This window comes from Marmota flaviventris, chromosome 3, assembly GCF_047511675.1.
Source record: "Marmota flaviventris isolate mMarFla1 chromosome 3, mMarFla1.hap1, whole genome shotgun sequence".
NCBI lineage: Eukaryota > Metazoa > Chordata > Mammalia > Rodentia > Sciuridae > Marmota > Marmota flaviventris.
Window position 1 is genome coordinate 11023359 of NC_092500.1, and position 19447 is coordinate 11042805.

General features: G+C 61.8%; 1 protein-coding gene across 1 annotated transcript; it reads left to right on the forward strand.

Moving 5' to 3' along the window:
• The first annotated feature begins 360 nt into the window (after positions 1 to 360).
• On the forward strand, positions 361 to 17600 carry LOC114081643 (colony stimulating factor 2 receptor subunit beta). Its single transcript, XM_071609511.1, is given in 14 exon segments — positions 361 to 446; positions 1247 to 1370; positions 2855 to 3045; positions 4884 to 5041; positions 5117 to 5285; positions 5772 to 5907; positions 6060 to 6217; positions 8005 to 8138; positions 8996 to 9158; positions 12184 to 12274; positions 12461 to 12518; positions 13075 to 13178; positions 15713 to 16527; positions 16530 to 17600. Coding segments are annotated over 14 exon segments (2472 nt in total). The 5' UTR covers positions 361 to 373; the 3' UTR covers positions 16628 to 17600.
• Positions 17601 to 19447: the final 1847 nt, after the last annotated feature.

A 19447-nucleotide genomic window follows, 5' to 3' on the forward strand; every position in this document is an offset into this window, starting at 1 on the left:
GAATCATGTGGGGTGCAAGCCCCCAGAGCAAGTGCCAAGCACAGCGTTCAGACCAACTCCAGGGGACAGATGAGGAGACCCAGGCCAGGTAGGAGAGGCCACTCCAGGGCAGGAGCTCAGGCCGCCCTCCCCCCAGTGCAGCCTTTGCCCTGTTCCTGGCCGTGTCGGGGGAGGAGGCCCGTCCGATCCTGTTCCATACGCCTTCCTTAGGCCCTGAGTGAGGAACCCCTAGCAGAGGACAGAGAACAAAGAGCTGCCCCCTGGGTCTGGCCAGCCTCTGGCTGTGAAGGACACAGGACTCTAGGCCATGTGACCCCAGCCTGTCCATCACTCACCTGTGTCACCCGCCTGCACTTCCAGAGCTGACCGGGAGATGGCGCTGACCTGGGGGCTGCTCCTCCTGGCCCTGCAGGCTCCCTGGGGCCAGTGGGTGACAGGGGCAGAAGGTGAGTCACATGGCTCCCTCCCTCTCCCCTCCCCCTCACTCTGGGCCCTGAGGGGGCCACTCCCACTGGACCCCAGAAGCTCCCAGAACCAGGCTCTGGCCCTCCTCCCTGGGCTTCCCTCATTTCTTCTGCCCGTCCTCTTCCTCCTCCCTGGGCACCGCCCCTGTCCCCATGTCCCCGTCCCCCCTTTCCTGGCCTCCTGGAGAACCTGGCTGAGGCATGGTCACTTCTCTGCCCACGTTTCTCAGCGTGGCCCCCGAGGCCCTGCCTCCAGGTTGGCCCAGCCCCCTCTGTCCTCCCTCCCTCCTCACAGACCCTCCATCCTCTGGTGGCCTCAGGGTCCCGCCTCCGGGTCCTGGGTTCTCTCCACTTTAGCCCCCAGGGAACTTGACTTCTGTGGTGACCCCAGGAGCCATGTCCCTCTCCACGCCCAGCCTGGCAGGCTGAGGGCAGGGGGCAGCGGGCCCAGGGCCGGGCAGTGCCTGTGGTGTCTTGGGCCGGGGCCGCCTCTCCTCCCTGGTGCACCTGGGGTTGGGGACAGGACCTGTGCATGAGGCGGGTCCCTGTCCTGAGGGACCTGGAGCAGCACGAGGCAGGTCCCTGATGTGCTGAGAACCAGCTCATCTGTGCTCCTGTCAGGAGGGGACTGTCCCCACCTCAGAGCCCCCAGCCCACACAGGCCCAGGGCCTCTGCAGGAAGGCAGGAGACCCCTCCCCAGGGCTGCACATCCCCGAGGAGCTGGGGTGGTGACAAGGGACACTGAGGGGACGGGAGTGACCCCTCCTGCTCTGCCCACCAGAAACCATCCCACTGAAGACGCTGCGCTGCTACAACAACTACACCAGCCGCATCGTCTGCAGGTGGGCGGACACGGAGGACGCCCTGCGGCTGCTCAACCTGACCCTCCATCGCAGGGTGAATGGGTGAGTGGCCCTGGGAGCCGGGACACAGGTGGGACCTGCCCTGTCTCTGTGGCTGTCCTCCATGTTGTGGAGTGGAGAGGGGCGTGTCGGTCAGCATCGGGTTGGACCACTCACAGGACAAGGGAGGAGAGTGGCCCCAGGACCCCCGGGCCCAGCGCTGGTGTCTGATGTTGGGGTCCTGGGGGCTTACAGCCTTCCATGCTAATGGGGTGGTGGAGGTGATGGTGACCACTGACTTAGTTCCTCCTCCCTGGAGGTGGACGGGGCAAGGACACCAGGCCCAGTTCACAGAGGAGGAGACGGAGCCCAGGGAGGGGAGGCCCCGGCCGGCCACAGGGTGGTCAGGACAGGCGGCAGCACAGAGGCAGTGTCCCCAGCCCCACCACCTCCCCATGAGGGGTCCCCCGCCCCCGTCCCATGGCTGCTGGGCGCAGGCCACTGGGGGTGGCTGTCCTCACTCTGGCCTGTTGGGGATCTGAATCAGCCACAAATGACACAGTCAAGGGCGAGTCCCAAGGAGCCATCTCTCCACACCCCACGCCTCCCCTCCAGGGTTCCCTGCTGCTGTCCTGAGTCCTCCATGCGCCTTCCCCTGTCCCCCAGGGCCACCCTCCCCTCCCCCCCTGAGACAGCAGAAGCCTGGAAGGGGAGCCCCCGCTCCCCCCACCTGTACCTCCCTGGACCTGGCCTGGTCAGTGTCCCCAGCCCTGCAGGGAGTCATGTCCCAGCCACTCTGAGCCCTGACCTGGATCTTCAGGTCTCACTGCTCAAGGACGTGGCTGCCACCACTGTCCCCACCCCCTGTGCCATCGGTGCCCTCTCCCAGGCTCATCCCCATGACCTTGTAACTGTGGTCCGATGCCGGGCTCCAGATGCCAACAGTGACGGCAGCCCTGGCAGCTCCTGGCCCTGCGTCGCCGTCCCCACAGCCCCAGCCCCTCCCTCTGTCCACGATGCGTTTTCCCAGGAATCTCCCTTGAAACTCTGATGAGGCTTCACCCCCTGCTTCCCCTCTCCCCTTGTCAAGGTCACCAGTGACCTCCGCCCCGACCTGGACCTGAGCCCGTCTTACACTTGACCCATGAGCGTCCCGCAGGCACGTGACTGCCCCCATCCTAATGCCCCTTCACTGGCTCCTCCTGTCTGGTTGGGCCATCTTCTTGTTCCTTGTCCCTCTGGCTCTGCAGGCCAGCAAGGCCCCGGGCCCTGTCCTGGGCTCAGCCCAGAGGCCATTCCCTCAGACACCTTCCCGACTACCCCTTCTGGATGCCCTTGGGAAAATCTGTACACCACAGTCTGCTGGGAAGGTTCCTGCTCCTTCCATCATCAGTGCCTCTGTCCCCAGGTGGCCGGGGTCAAGGATCTGCCATATGCAGTGACAACCCCTGACCCTGGATGACTCTGGCATGTGGCAGCCGTTCAGTGACTGTCTGATGAATGGAGGACTCTAGTGCACGTTAGCTGACCCTGTACTCTCCTAACAGGGACCTTCCACAGCCAGTGTCCTGTGAGATCAATAAGGACATGTCCTCGGGGGACTGCCCAGCTCCCCCGTGTGTGCATAGAAAGTGCCTCATTCCCTACCAGGAATTCTCCTTCGCTGACCACGACTACTACTTCTTCCAACCAGACCGGCCGCTGGGCATCCAGCTCTTGGTGCCACTGACCCAGCACGGTGAGGGGCTGCCCCCTGTCCACACAGGGGCACCAGGGTGACCGGGCTACAGGAGGTGGCCAGGGAGGGAGTCTCCACGGGCTGGACACTGTCCAGGGGGGACAGGAGATGGTGTCCTCACAGTGGAGGCATCAGGGCAGGTGCCACGTGAGGACGCTGCCCACCCTCCCCTGCCTGCTGCTCCTGCCACCTGCAGGCCCCTGGCTCCCGCCCGAGGGCTTCCCTCCAGGCAGAGCCCTTCCTGGGCTTCACAGGAAGCTCCTCGCTGACAGGACCCTCCGTCCTCGTCACCGCCCCTCATCTCTACAGCAGCCCTGGCTGGGGAGGAGGCCCCTGAGGCCTAGGCAGCACCAGAGTCACCACTGACAGGGACGGTCCACTTTCCCTGGGCTTCCTCCACTGCAGACCCGGGTGGTTCTCTGAGCCCTTGCAGGGGTCCTGGGGCCACGCTGTGGTCTGTGGGGCTCACGCCGCCCTCTGGCTTGGGGGGCAGGCGGCTGCTCTGCACAGTGAGGCTGTGTCTGCTGTGCACTTGAGGGACACACGGGCAGCTCTTCAGACCCATGGCTCCAGGGAGTTGGTGCCAAGAGGAGACAAAGTGAGGGCTGGTGTCGCACAGAGGCCGGGGTTCGCCTCGGGAGCCTGGGACCTGGGCTCCACCCCAGCCCTGCAGGAAAGGTGCAGGGGCTTTGGAAACTGGTTGCGTCAATGTCCAGCCCGTAGGGACCTCGCTCCAGCCTGAAGCTCCCTGGCTCTGATTGGGGAGGCTGGCAGGGGCTGGGAGGGCACAGGGGTGCACCTGGCACAGAAGGCTCCCCCGGGGCAGACCTTGGACATTTCACATCCTCTGTCGCTTTCCCCATCTGAGGAAGGACCAGGAGGGGGAACATAGCTGAGGTGGGGTGACCAGGGGAGTAACTGGTCCCCAGGCTGCTCCCTGGCTGCTCTGCTGGAGCCCTGGGTGGGGTCCCCACTCCCTGTCAGCTTCAGGGCTGGGAGCGAAGTCATCCATTGCCGCAGTCTGGCTGGGCACAAAATCACAAGCCACTCAAGCAGGAATAAACTTTATTTCCAAAACTCCCGTGAATGCCACGCATGCAGCCTTCTCCTGGGACACACACCACCAACAGGAAATCCCTCCTACGGAAATCCCGCCTACCGCACTTCCCCAACCAATGGGAACTCTCCAGGATTCCCCAGGAGAGCTCCAAAGTAGCAGGCCTAGGCGGATGGCAGGGGTCTAATATCCAATTGAATGCACATCTTAACATAACCATTATCATCTCAATGGCTTGCTGGAGTCACCTTTCAACCAAAAATGCCATGAGTCATTCCTACTCAGCTATGGCTCTTAGCAATCCATCATGGGCTCCCGTCCTGGCTGGGGCTGGGCACAGGCTGGTTCTGTGCTGTGCCCTGACATTCTGGTTTGGTGACTCCTCCGAGGTCCCAGCTCAGACCTGCTCCCATGCACCAGGTCCCCGTCCACATGGGACATCACCACTTACCTTCATGAGGTTTGGTATTTGAAAGTCACCTCCCAGCAATGAGCCTCCCAGTCGGGGGGGACCAGCAGCCATGGCTCTCAGGAGCCTCTGGTGGAGTCACCCAGGAGGCCCCAACAGACCAATGGGCACTGGAGAACTGGAGATGGCTCCCTGGGCACAGCAGCCGGCCCTGGACCCCAGATGGCTCACTGCACCCCACGTTTCTGCAGAGGAAGGGCCACAGGGCCAGGGCTCCTGCCCATGGTCACCGTGCTGCTGGGCCGCTCTGGGCTGGGACCCGTCCCTGGTGGCCCCCGTGGCCCTCACGTGTCCTCTGCTCCCTCCCTGCAGTCCAGCCGCCCCCACCCAAGGACCCCCAGATCAGCAAGACCGGGGACCATTTCCTGCTGACCTGGAGTGTGGCCCTCGGGGATCCCCAGACACCCTGGCTGTCGCAGGGGGACCTGGAGTTCGAGGTGGTCTACAGGCGGCTTAGCGACTCCTGGGAGGTAGGATGGGGTCAGCTCTGCCCGTGCCGGGGGACGCCAGGCTGGCCCTTCCTGCAGCGCCCCTCTCTCCCTCAGGAGGCCACCAGCCTCTACTCCCGGTCCTCCCCGGCCGTCCTGGGCGCAGAGCTCCTCGTGCCCGGCAGCACCTACGTGGCCCGAGTGCGGACGCGGCTGGCCCCCAGCTCGCGCTTCTCGGGACGGCCCAGCCGCTGGAGCCCCGAGATCCTCTGGGACTCGCAGCCAGGTACTGGGGTCCACGCGGGAGGTGTCCTTCTAGGACGGGTCTCCCGGGCACTCGGGGCCCAGGAGTCCACTCGTGGCCTTGCGGGCACCTGCGGCTGCATGTCCTGGGCCTCCGGGGCCAACCCATGTGCTGGGCGGCTGCCAGGCCGTCATGGCCCCTGCGGGCTCCGTGTCCTGCACTCTCTGTGACAACCACGACGTCATGGTCACAGCAGGCTTGCTGGTCGCTGTGTGTAAATGAGCACCACGTGCAGGACTGGCCCCGTCTCTGTGTCCAGTCCCCACACGAGGAGGCTTGGAGCCCGTCCCTGCCTCAGGGATGGGTGGACGTCCCACGGCCTCTGGGCTGTGGGCACCTGGCAGCTGCAGGCCAAGGCTCAAGCCCGCACTTGCTGCCCCAAAGCTGGGGTCCCCTGTGCTCAGTCACCTGGTGTCCCCAGAGCTCTGGAGGGAGGAAGGGCAGTGACCGAGGGGTGTGTCTCTCCAGGGGACGAGGCCCAGCCCCGGAACCTGCAGTGTGTCTTCGACGGGGCCCACACCCTGGGCTGCTCCTGGGAGGTCAGGTCCCCCGTGACCAGCTCCGTCTCCTTCGGCCTCTTCTACGCGTCCAGCCCAGAGGCACAGTGAGTGTCCGTCCCCTCTCCGGCCTTCCCTGCTCTGGCCTTGCCCTGGCCAGGCCTTCTCCTGTCCCTGGGGCATGGTGGACGCTGGGACTCAGCCCAGGTCTCAGCTGTCCCGTGGTCCCTCCTGTGTCCCTCCCTGTCCCTGCCCTCAGGGAGGAGGAATGTGCCCCGGTGTTGAAGGAGGAGCTCAGCGGCCTGTACACCCGGCTCCGGTGCCAGATCCCGGTGCCCGACCCCGGGGCCCGCGGCCTGTACGTCGTCTCTGTCCGTCCGCGGAGGGAGGGGAGGTTCATCAAGAGCTCGGACAACAGTGAGTTGGCCCCGGCTCGTGGGGTGCCTGCCGGCTGGTCCTCCCCGTGAATCCAGTCACCCCACCGTGACCCCTGGGCACGTGCATGGTACCCCTGCCCCGGCCTGCGGTTCTCCCTTGAGAGGGAATGGGGTCCAGTGGCCAAAGTGATCAAAACATACCTGAAATCTTTATTTGAAATTCTTTAGAAATGCAATTGCTGCTCTTGGCCACAGGACCCTCCTCTGGGTCCCAGGCCGCTGGTCTGAATGGCCCTGCTTTGTCCCCTGCCCTCTCAACATTTCCCGCAATGTCCAGTGACCCTTTCACAGCATGCATGGCCCCCAAAGAACGTCCATCGTCCCTCCTAGCTTGCTGTCCGCCTCTCCTCCCCCTCTCTAATCGTCTCTATGGTTTTTATTTGTCAGCCAGAAACCCTGGGTCCTCCTTGTCCTCTCCTGCTCCTAAATGTCACCTCTTCTCCACCTGCAAATCCTGCCACCTCTGTCTTCCAAATATGCCCAGAATTGGTGTCTGTCACTGATCCTCGGTTGCCTCTGGGTAGGGCTCTGCCTGGTCCAGCTGCAAGTCCCCCTGGTCCTGGCCCCTGCCCACCCGCCCGCCGTGCCCTTCCCCCTTCCTGCTGGTCCTACTGTGACGACTTCCCCTCCAGCCGCCCCGTGATCCACCGCGTCTGTGCCCGTCCTCTGCCCAAGCCTTCCCAGCACTCCTGCCACACGGAGAGTCCCCAACAGCCTCTCGACTATTTCTTGCCCGCCCCAAGCCTGGCTGTCCTTGACCCTGGTGGCGTCTTCCGCGTCCTCCTGAGCACTGGGTTCCTCCCTCACCTCCTCTGGGCCTTTGTTCCAATGTCACCGTTTCTGTGCAGCCTCTGTGTCGTGTTTGCCATCTGCCCTGCCCATGCCTCCTGGCTCCGTCCTTAGCCATCTTGGCCTCCAGGGCACTGCCCACCTCCTGCCATGTAGCCCATTTCTCTGTCCTGTTGGGCTCAGGAGCGTGGACACTCTGTCCTGTTGACTGGGCTGCTCCCGAGCCTGGCGCAGGGCAAGAGCCCACAGTCTCTGTCCGCTGTGTGTCCCTCTGTCTCCCCCACAAGCTCCTCCCTCCTGAGTCCCCACCCTGTACCTCCGGTCCCCATGGAGTTTCTGGGGATGGGGAGGGGGGAGGGGTTAGGAGCCCCCCCACCGTGGCCTTGGACAGGAAGCAGAAATAACACAATAACCACGTGGGTGGACGCGCTCATCACCGTGATTGTTCTTGGCCCTCTGTGCTTTGAAGACCTGAAAAGAGAGGAGCACCTTGTACCAGCCCTGCAGGAGGCTGTCCCTGGGAATCCCTGCCCTCCTAAGATGAGCCTGTTGTGCCTGCCCCTGTAGGACAGACCCTGTCCACTGCCCTCTGCCATGAAGATAAGGCAGGCCGAGCTGGGGGGGGAGGGGCGGGGCTGCAGCCTGTCCCCCTCCGGGCTCCCCAAAGTGCAGGTGCCTGCGGCTAGTGCTACTAGAAGGACCTCCCAGTCCACCCAGGCTACCTAGGGTCTAAGGCTTGGGATGGCCACTCTCAGCTTCCTCAGCGACCACGGGATCCAGCAGGGCAGCCCCTGGCTATGAAGACCGCAGGGAGCGCTGCTCCAGCCACAGGAGACTCCTGAATTTGGGCAAAGGCCCCCAAGAGGGGGGACCTGGGGGACCAGGCTGGTATAGAGAGCATGGTGGCCACCAGGGGTCACAGGGAAGGTTCCACTGGAGCATGGGTGTCATGGCCACCTCTAAAATTCTCCCCCTCAGTCCAGATGGCGCGCCCGACTCTCAATGTGACCAGAGATGGAAGCAGCTTCAGCCTGTGCTGGGGAGCGGAGCACAGTGACAAGATAGAGCCAGCCTTCGAGGTCCAGTACCACAGGGACGCAGAGGACTGGGGGGTGAGCCTGCGCCCGGGGAGGGCTTCATGGGGCCGCAGCAGAGGGAGAGAGAGCACCCCAAGGAGCCCAGCAGGCACCTGGGCCCAGCAGGGGACCAGGCAGAGGTCACCACTGGGCTGTGGAGGCCGTGTCCCTGTGTGGTCAGCAGGTGAAGGAGCTGAGGCTCAGAGGTGAGGGGCGAGGTCCCCTGAGAGTGCCCGCTGGGATGCAGTGGGGCTGAGACCCCCAGGGCAGGCCGAGACGCTGGGATGGGGGTCCCTGGGAAGTTGCCGAGTCCTGGGCACGTGCTTCAGGGGAGTCCTGCCTGGACCCTGATGTGCAGCAGAGCGGGTCCCGAGGGGCAGGGGGTCCCAGGCCAGGGCACCAGATCCCCACACTCCAGGCAGACCTGGGGTCCTGTGTGCAGACCCCCGGCTCCTCTGAGCCCTGAGCAGAGCCACCCCAGAGCTTCAAGCAGGGAATGGGGAAACTGAGGCCAGGAGGGTGGGTCAGGGTGGAGCCAGGAGAAGGTTGCAGACTCCTGAGCGCCCGCCTCAGGGCTAGACTGGCCCACTGCACTGTGTTCCTGGAGCAGCCATAATGACCACCTGTGGGCTGGGCGTCTCCAGGGGTGGGCCAGGAGGTCCCCAGGGCCTGGGCCTGGTGCTCCCCCGGGGCTGAGGGCAGGGTCCGGCCCTGGTGGACCGCTGTGCTACAGTGGACGCTGGAGCAGGGTCCGGGGGGCAGGAGGCCGTGCAGGGCTGCACGTGGCTCCATGGGATGGAGGGGAGGAAGGGGGCCGGGGCTGGGGCGGGAGGGGTGTGCTGCTGTGGCCCCCACCTGGCCAGCGCCTCCACCTCAGCCACCTGCCCCCACAGGACAGCAAGAGAGAGACCCTGCAGAACGCCCACAGCATGGCCCTGCCCGCTCTGGAGCCCTCCACCCGGTACTGGGCCAGGGTGAGGGTCAGGCCCACCCCCGGCGTCTACAACGGCATCTGGAGCGAGTGGAGTGAGGCTGCCTCCTGGACCACAGAGTGGGGTATGTCCAGGGCCCACCTGCCCCTCCTGGGTCAGCCCATTAGGCAGAGGACACAGGAGGCGTGGGCAGGGAGGCTCCAGACCCCCACTCCACCCGAACTCCTTCCTCCTAATGTATCACCAATCCCTGGAAGTGACACCTGGCCTGCCACACACGGCAGGTGAGGACTTGAGAGAGCAGAGGAGAGTAGGTCTCCTTATCACACCTCCTTCAAATAGGGCTTCTACCTCTATTGATTCAGCCCCTGATTTCACTGGCCTTTGCGGCAGCCTCTGCCCCGCGGTGGTCAGCCTGGTTTCTTGTTACCATGGCAGTGAACACTCAGGTGCTAGAGACTGGGATCTAGGATTGGAAACTTTTGTTCTGAAGATTCAGTGTTGTCTCTTCTCTACACTTGTTGCTTTAATTTGCCCCTAACCCTTCTCATGGTGACTATTATGGTTATGTCCCCCAAATTCTCTGCTTGGTCCCCAGAGTAGCAATGCCCAGAGGTGGGGCTTGGACTGTGAGGACTCTAACTTCATTACTATCTGATGGATTGGTAATCTCAGTGGACTGTGGAGAGATGAAGGCAACTGGAGGAAGTGAGGCAGTGGGTCACCGAGGGCACTGGAGGGTGCCCTGGGAGGGTATTTCTTCCTTCTGCCTCTGCTTCCTGTCTGCTTGGAGCTGAGCGACTTTTCTCTGCCACACCCTTCTGCCGTGAGTTCTGCCTTTCCTTAGGCCCAAGACCCTGGAGCCGTCAGCCCATGGGCTATGAGCTGTGAACCGTGTGCTAAAGTAAAATCGTCCTCTTCTTAAGTTGTCTGTGTCAGGTATGTTGGCCACAGTGACGAAAAGTGACTAATAAAGTCAACATTGGTCCTGAGAAGTGGGACCCTTGCTGTGAATATATATGGCCACGTGGTCTAGGAGCCTTTGACACTGATTTACAGGAGGAGACGCAGGCAGCGGAAATCTTAGGATGTTGTCAGCAGACTTGAGTGGACCTTTCCGACGTGATCTTGGAGGACCAGAATGTTGTCAGGAACAGGGACAGTAAAGACTGTGCTCATGAGGTTGCACGTGAGAATGAGGACTCCACTGGGAACTGACGAGAGGCCATGAGCCTCTCTGTATCTCTTGGTGAAGAACCGTCTACATTTTGTCCACATCCTGAGACTTTCTATGAGGCTAAATTTAAAACCAATGAACTAATTAATCTAGTGGAAGAACTTTCAAGGCAGCACAGCATTCAGGTGGTGACTTGGGTGTTTCTGGTGGCTTTAGCCAGTTTTATAGTGAGTGTTGGAAGGAAGAAAAGCAGAAAGATTTTAAAAATCAGCAGTTTGACCAGAAAAGCACATGTAAAATCAGGGCTGGGGCAGGTGTGGATGCTGATTAGTCCCATTAAAAAGAAGCTGAATACTTTGCATCAGGACAATAGGACTTCTCAGTAATCAGCGAGATTTCAACCATCCCCGATTTAAGAGTCTAAAAGTGAAAGCTCTTGAAGTACTGCTTGGAGACTCGCTCCTGGTTACCCTGCTAGTGCAGGGCTGCGCAGGAAGTTGTTCCCAGGATTCGTTTCAGCTGAGGAGTCCCCCAGGCGCTCAGAGACCTCAGCAGCTATGGCCCAAGTAGGCCCCGCTGCCTGTGGAGCTGGTGGAGGGCCTGGGCGTTGCTCCTTTGGGGCTGGTTTTGCAGGAATGTGGGACCGTGGAGTTAGGGGGCATCGAGGCTTCCACCAAGACTGCCCGGGAAGCCACCCAGTGGGTAGGAGGGTGGAACCCCTGGGGCAGCCCCCGTGAGAGCAGCAGGTGAATCTGTAGAGAAGCAGAAGCTGTAATGAAAACCCCAAGAAGGTGAGTCCAGGAACAGGAATGTCCCCCCCAGGAAAGCTTCCGGCCGGGAAAAGAGCCATCTCCAGAGAGAGGCCAGGTGGGCTGCAGCCGGCGAAGTGGTCAGACCTCCTGTGGGGCCCACGTCTCACACTGTGTGCCCAGATAACAGACGTGGAGCTCAGGATGGAGGTGGACCTGCAGGGTTCCACCTTGCTTTGGGCCCAGTCCATCTTTCTCTGCCCCTATTTCCTCCATTGTGGAATGAGAAGGCTGAATCGGCCCCCTTGTACGGAGGGCGTGTAACTTGCTTTTTAAGTTTTACAGTTGCTCACAGTTGAGGGTTGGCCTAGACTCTGGAGAGACTTTTGATCCATGCTGGAACTTTGAACATGGAGTCCATTCTGCAGGGGTTGAATGCTGTGATTTAGGTGGGGAGTGTCCCCCAGAGCCTCCTGGATTGCAGGCTTGGTCTCCAGAGCAGCAGTGCCCGGAGGGGGGGCTTCAGTGAACTGATGGGGTTGTTAGGACTCTAACAGCATCCATGGATTAATCCACTTGATGGATGATGTGAGTGGGCTGTGGGAGGTGAGGGAAGCTGCAGGAGGTGGGAGCCACTTGGAGGAAGCAGGTCACCGGGCACTGGAAGTGGGTGCCCTGCGGGTATTTCCTGGGCCTGGCCCCTTCCTCTCTTCCCTTCTCCCTCTGCTTCCTGGCTGCCAGGAGCCGAGCGGCTTTTCTCTGCCACACTTTTCTGCCATGATGCTCGGCCTATCCTCAGCCCAAGGCACGGAGCCAGGGCCCATGCTCGGGCGGCGTGGTGGAGGCAGGAGGCCAGGGAGAGGAGAGGGGTCTAGAGCGGGAACTGCGGAGTCTCCTGGGGCCTTTGCTGCCCCCCGGCCAGCTGCCCGCTCCCCTCTGCACCTCTCAGATCCTCCTGGTACCTGGACGTCCAAGTCCAGGGAGTGCCCCCCCCCAGCAGCCCTGGTGTGGGCAAGGCCCCGAGACCCTGGGCACCCTGACACCTGAGCAGGGCTGGGGCTCACACCCAGCCTCCTCTTCCTGGGGGTCTGGCCTCCCCCACCCACCCCACGCAGGGAGCCTCCGCAGCCCCTCCTGACCAGCAGGGCCTTGGGGGTCACCGGTCCCCCCCGAGCCTGCAGCCTTCCCTCCCCACCCTGAGTGTCCCTGTCCCCTGCCGGCAGTGCTGCCCACGTGGGTGCTGCCGATCGTCCTCGTCCTGGTCACCCTGCTCCTGCTCCTGGCACTGCGCTTCTGTGGCGTCTACGGGTACAGGTGAGGGCCCTCCATGTGGGCTGGGTGGCCAGGACCCAGGGCCACCCAGGGCAGAGCCTGGCTCCCTGCAGTTCCCGCTCTGCCATCTCCCCCCGCCCCAGCCTCAGTGTCCCCTCTGTTCCTGGGCACGGGAGCCACTGGCCCTGAGGTGTCTGGCAACTGTCCCCTCCCTGGTGGCTGTTGCAGGCTGAACAGGAAGTGGAAGGAGAAGATCCCCAACCCTGGCAAGAGCCACCTGTTCCAGGTAGGTCTGGCTGGGAGGGGCTTCCTCTGCTGCTGTGTCCCCTGTCCCTGTCCGGCCACCTCATGGAGGGTGTGGGTGGGCCAGGAGGGTGTGGGTGGGCCAGGCCTGAGCACCTGGGGGACCTGGCCAGCAGGGAGCTGCCCCTGGACACCTGCAGGGACAGCAGCCCTGCCCTGGAGACAGGCCCCAGGTGAGGGTGCTGGGGGGCATGAAGCTGGGCTTCCCAGGGGGCGACCACCTGGGGACACGGTGCCTGGCGCCCGGAGCCCTATGGTCAGGTCACAGGGCAGCTCTGCTGTGGGGGCCTCATGCAGAGTGCGGGAGGACAGGGAGAGTGGGGGACGCCCAGGTGAGAGGAGCTGGGAACAGGCCCCCCGTCCCCGGGAGCTTGGCACCTGGAGACTCACAGCCCCCTGGGCCGCCCTCTCCTGGTGCCAGGGCCGGGGCCGTCCTGACCACCTGCAGGTCCCCCCAGGTCTGGGCTCACCGAGGGCCCTCCCCCTCACTGTCCTGCAGCCCGCCCCCACCCACAGGCACCCTGTCCTTTCCCTTCCAGAACGGGGGTGCAGGCCTCGGGCCCCCACCCAGCCTGTGGGCTGCCCCCAGCAGGAGCCCGCCTGCCCAGGGGCCCTGGGACAGCCAATTTCCTGAGCTGGAGAGGTGAGTGTGTGGCTCTGTGGTGGCTCTGGGCCTCTGGGGATCCGGTTGGGACAGTGCATAGTGTGTGTCAGGAGTCTCAGGCGGTGTCCTGGGCTCACTGTGAAGTGACCCACAGAGGTGAGTTCACTGAAGCAGGAGGCACCCAGGTGGACATCAGGCAGAACTTCCTGACTGCCAGGTTAGAGGCCGGAGCGAGGCAGGGCCCTGGAGCCGATGACCTCTCCTGCCCTCCTGTCCAGGGAGGTGCCACACCACAGACTCTCTCAGCCACTGGCAGGGGCCTCTGTAATATGCAGGTTCCTTTGGGGACCCTCCATATGCTGTTTCTCGGGTCCCCTGCCTGGGACCTGACTTGTGAGTCCTCAGGTCTGGGGCCTGATGCCCTTGATGGTGGTGTGGAGGACTCGCCCTGTGATCAGTGATGATAACAAGGGCTTGTCATCAGCCAGGCTTACTTCCGGTCCCCAGGGCACTGGTGTGGGGTGGTGACCAGGGCTAGTGTGTGACTTCCTGGTGATCAGCAGCGGGACCTGGGTTCAGGGAGGCCAAGCACCTCCTTGCCTGCTGGCACGCGGGGCCACAGTGGGCAGCCTGGGTCACATGCGCAGGTCCTTCCTGGCCGTGAGGGTCTTTCCTCCCGAGGTCCTTCCTGCCCGGGCCTCTCCCTCCCGGCTGGGCAGGTCGTGACTGACCGTTTCTTCCACCTCAAGTGGGCAACGACACCAACCTCGTTGTCTTGTGAGGACCCACAGAGGGAGGGAGGGTGGTGACAGTGCCTCTGAGCAGGGCTGTGACCGGGCTGCCAAGCCAGGCCTCAGAGGGTCTGGGCCGCGCCCTCACTGGGAGGTGGCCAGTACTTCCCGCCCTGGGCACACCCGCCCTGAGCTCCACTGGGGTCCTCCAGAGTGTTGTGTCACTGCTCAGGGAGTGGTGGCAGGCAAGGACACCGCACATAACTCCTTCTCCCTGGAAGCTGAGGTTTGTCACTCGAGTCCTGGTTACTCATTGTCCCCGAGTTAACCAATCTGTGACAGTATCAACTCACGACGGTATTAATTTATCTGCAGGGTGGCTATGAGAGTGTCCAGCTTGTAGGGTCACTGGGACAGTCTATGACATTCTGCAGACAGCAGCAGCCGTCCTTTTCCCAGAAGCCCCTGGGCCTGAGCCAGGCGTGTGCTCATGGGCTGTCACTGTCCACTGAGGACACGGATGCCCACTCTTCTGAGTGGAATCGAGGCCTAGTCTTCCCACAGTCGGTCTTAGCACTGTGCCGACTGAACGGCTTACTGTCCCCTGCTTTCAACATCTCCTCCTCTGTCACCGAGGCTCCAGGCCCCTGGGTGGGTGGGTCCTGGTTGCAGGTTCAGGTGAGTGACCCCCAGACCCCCAACATCTCCCTGCGTGGACCCTTCAAGCTTCTCTCCATGGTCAAGGCTAAGGTCAGGGGCAAGCTGCGGGCCTTCCTCAGACCTGCGGAGCTGTTGGAAGGTTTGCCAGGACGGGGCTCTTCCAGTGCCAGTGAGGAGGTCAGCAGTGGGGGTCAGCAGTGGGCACGGCATGTGCAGTCTTCATTCCTTTCCAAGGATTTTGTTTCCTAATTGGTTGCAAAGCCAACAGGTCCCCTGGGGAAAGCTCAGGGCAAGGCAAAGTGTGGCTTTGGACCCCCTTTCCTGGCCTCTGAGGGCCCATCCGTCTGCTCTGGCCCCTTGGCTACAGGTCAGTAGACACTCAGGAGGCCCCAGCCTCGGGGTGGCCAGGTCTGCAGCCTCCCCGACTCCACACACCTGCCGGAGCCGGGTTCTGGTGTCTGAATCGCAGGGCTGGCCGGCTGGGGCACTGCGTCCCTTCCTTTGGTCCCAAGTGGAGGGGAGCTTGGGCGTCTCCTCTCCACCTTACAGACCTGGAGGGAGGCTCCAATGAGGCCACTGGTCCTTCCCTGTGAAAGTCTGTCCTCACAGAGGGACGCCTCCCTTCAGGAGGTGACAATAGGGGAGAGAAAAGGAGGCCACTCTCAGAGAGCTGCTGCCGGCCAGGCCTGGGGCGGTAGCTGTGAAGGAGGGGTGGTCGGTCCCTCTAGGGACTCAAGGGTCAGGGTGTGGATATAAACGGCTGCCTCCTGCCCCGGGTCGGGGGGTGCATGAGCACAGGTCACTCAGGCGCAAGTGCAGAGAGCGCGGGGGGAAGGCCCGGAGTGGGTGACGGGGAGCCCAGTGAGCAAGCTGAGACCCTGCTCTGTGTGGCCAGAGCCCAGGGTTGGAATAGGAAAATGGCCAAGGCCTGACTTTGTGACCTTGGCCCAGCTGAAGGGCGGGAGGTCAGCTGGGTGCTGAGGGGCCATGATGTGGCACCCAGAAGGGTTGGCGGGGGAGTGGGAAGGGAGCAGGTGAGGTGCGGAGGGCCTCCCTCTAGGGAAGGGGTGGGGGGCCTCTGGTCTTCTCCCAGGCCCTCCTGCCTACTTGAAGCCCTGCTATTCCCCAGCCCCACCATGTCCTTCAGAGGTCCCATTAGTGTCCTTTTCTGTTCTCCCACAGGTGGCCTTCCCCAGATTTTGGGAACAGCAAGGTGTCACCTCTCACCATAGAGGACCCTCAAGTGTCCTGCCATCCACCATCTGGGCCCGATACAACCCCAGCTGCCTCGGGGCTGCCCACGGACACACCCCGCGGCCCCCAGCCGGGCCCAGCAGCCCCCTCAGGCAGGGCTGAGAACCAGCTGCCCAGCTTCGACTTGAATGGCCCCTACCTGGGGCCCCCCCACAGCCGCTCCCTGCCTGACATCCAGGGCCAGCCGGCGCCTCCCCAGAGCCAGGAGCCAGTGCTCACGGGCTCCCTGGAGTACCTGTGCCTGCCCCCTGGGGGACAGGTGCAGCTGGTCCCCCTGGCCCAGGTGATGGGGCAGGGCCAGGCTGTGGACGGGCAGGGCCAGCGCAGCCCTGTGGCCCAGGAGACCCCCTCCCTGGAGTCCAGGGGCGTCCCTGCCCCTCCTGCCCCTGGGCTGGGGGTGGGTGAACAGGACCCAAAGCACAGCCCAGCGGCGCTACCCATGAGCTCTGGAGACCCTGAGGACGCTGGTGTGGCCTCTGCCTATGTCACCACGGCAGACCTGGCTCTTGCCCTGCCCATGGGGACCCCATCTGTCTCTCCGGCTCCGCCTCTGAGCCCCCCCTTAGTCCAGAACCCCAGTGTCTGTCCTAGGCCACCAGATGGGCCCCTTGGAGCCCCAGACCCCGGGAAGCCAGGGTTCGAGGGCTATGTGGAGCTCCCTCCAACCATGGGCCAGTGCCCCCAGCCCCCCACGGGCAGTGCTGCCTCTCCTGTGTCCAGCACCCCCATCCTGAGCCCAGGGGAGCCCCGGGAGGAGTAGCCCTGGGGTCCCCACCTGCCGAGGGGCTCCTTGTCCTGCAGCAGGAGGGTGACCACCACCTCCTCTCCAGTATTGGCTCCTGATGGTCCCTCCCCAGGCCAGCTGCCCAGTCCTGGAGGTAGGGGGCACTCACACTCACATCCTGACCAGATGTCTCTGCCTGGGTCTGTGTTAAGGGCCAGGGATAATGTCCCTCTTCCAAGCAATGAAGCCAGCACTGGCCTGCAGAGTGACCACAGCCCTGGGAGTGTGGCTGCCACCTCTGCCGCAGCTGGGCCTTAGCACCTGCTTTCCGTCCTTGTTCCATGCCCGGCTCCTTCCCGAGATGATCTGTGTCCCGAGAAGGCCGTCGTGACGAAGGGGGTGGTGGTCCTCCGTAGCTGTGCCTGGGGCCAGCCTCTGAGCTGGTTAGGACAGAGCTTTTGGGTCCCGGGCCTGAGGCGAGGCCCGGGAGGTGGCACTGCCATCGAGCCCCCAGGTTATGCTGGTGCCACCTAGAACCCCTAACTCCCTTCTGGAAAGGAGGTGACCATGGGGACAGTATGGGCATTGGTGGTCACCGGGGCTGGGGACTGAGGGATGAGCTGTGGAACAGGAAGACCCTCAGACAGTGACCCTGCTCTGGGTGCTGGCTGGGCAGGTGTCCGTTTGTCAAAATGTGTAGAGTGCGTGACACCAAGAGTGCACCTGAGTGGAAATGAGGGGCTTTGGTGGCCGTGATGTATCAGCGGAGTTCCACCTGTTGGAGCCAATGTCACACCACCACTGGGACCTGTGGAGCCTTGTGCCCCGCCCCCAGTCTCATCTGTTGGAATCCTAAACCCAGGGCCATCGTCTGGGGAGACAAGGTGTTGGGGGTGACTAGGTCAGAGGACCCTGCCCTCGTGGTTGGGGTTAGGGCCCCTATAAAAGAGACCCCAGAGAGACCCCGTGCACAGTGAGGGCACAGCAGGAAGGCACCCCGCGGCCCTCACTGGGCACCAAGTTCAGTGGCATCTGATCTTGGCCTTCAGCCTCCAGGACTGGGAGGAATAAATGTCCGTTGTTTATAAATCAGCCTGTGTGGGTTGTTTTTAAAATTATTTATTTATTTATTTATTTTATCAGCCCGGACAGACTTAGACCACTGTGCAAGGGTGTTGGTCACAGGGAACGAAAGATGGGGCTGGAGGTAGGTGGGGACCTGTGGACCTTGTTCTCGATTTGGTTGTGAACCTAAGACTACTCTAAAATGTGGTCTGTTTTAAAAGTAGCATAAGCCTGGTACAGTGGCGCACACCTGTCATCCCAGCAGCTCAGGAGGCTGAGGCAGGAGGATGGCAAGTTCAAAGCCAGCCTCAGCAACTTACTGAGACTCTGTCTCCTAATAAAAAATGGAAAAAAAAAAAAAAGTGGTTAAGCACCCTTGGGTTCAATCCCCTGTACCTAAATAAATAAATAAATAAATAAAATTTTTAAAAGTGGGAGACTTAGCTCAGTAGTTAAGCACCTCTGAGTTTAATCCCTAGTACCAGGGGGGGAAATGTGGCATCAGAATACCGTACCCCACACCTCCCCCAATTCTGGATGTTCTCAGAGGTTCTCCGCCCTCCATATTTACCAATCTGGTGAGTCAAAAATAAAAAGGGATCTCATTTGAATTTGAATATGCCTAGTCACCAGTGAGGACAGCCCACCTTTGAGCTTGCTTTATTGCCATCTGTCATTTTCAGGGATCATTCAAGTCATTGGGCCGTTTTCCCCTCGTGGACACTTAGTGACGTGTGGGGACTCTTTACTGTGACGGTGAGGCCTCTCTCTGCCATCTTCAGCCCTGAGTCAGCTGGGGCGTCCCAGCCCTGAGCCCTCGACATGGGGTTTCCTCAAAACCCCACACCAGTGCCCAGGGATGTCATCCCTGCACCCGTGACTCCACATTCCCAGAGGCGTCCAGCCTCCCTCCAGACCTCCAGCTGGTGGCCTCTGGGAGGCTGGTGGCCTCTGGCCATGTGGAGACACAGGGCAGGGGAAATGTCACCGGACCCCGGATCATCCCACATCCACATGTGGAGCTTTAGAGGAAAGGCCTCCCTCCCAAGGGCAGGCTCTGAGCCTGAGGGCCAAGGTTTGAATCCTGCCTCTGCTTCTGACCGGCTGATTGACTGGTAGAAAGTTGCATAACCTCTCTGTGCCTTAGTTCCCTCCTACAACCAAGCAGGATGAGGACAGTTCTCCATCAGGGGATCATGAAGATTGAATGAGTTGGTCCCACGAATCACTGGAGCCAGGGTGTCCGGAACAAGCTCTCAACCCCTCTCAGCTATTTAGGAGTGACTCAGTCTCTTCCTTAGTTCTGCATTCTTGTGACTAGCGGCCACACGCAGGACGCCCAGGTAACTTTGAATTGATGTCAGTGAATGACTGCTTTCAGGTGTGTGCTCCTGCCCCTCTCCTGGAGTTTTGCAAAAGCCCACCTGCTCCCCACTCTGTCTGCCACCCTGGATCTCCGCAGGTGCACTGTCCCAACCAGAGCCCTCCCTCAAACTGACCCTGCAGTCACGGCAGGGCCCAGGGACCAAGTGTCCTTCTGTCTTACAGAATCCGCCTCCTAGGATGCCCCTTTCCACCAAGGCGTGGACACAGGGTTGGGTTCAGTTTTACTTTATATTGTTATGGGCCAGGCTATATGGGCAATGACCGGACTCCATTTCACCCCGAGACTCCGTATCTTGTAAGAAATGCTCCTCCCGTGGGAGAGCCCCGCCTCTGTACCCATTAATAGTCACCTAGCATATCACACTGGGCAACTCAAATAGCAGCTCTTATACCATGTAAAACTGTTCTCTTTGGTTTCCATTTTTCTTGGGCAATGCACCTTGTCAGAGATTGTCTAGACGTTAGTGACCATTCCCTGACTGGCACTC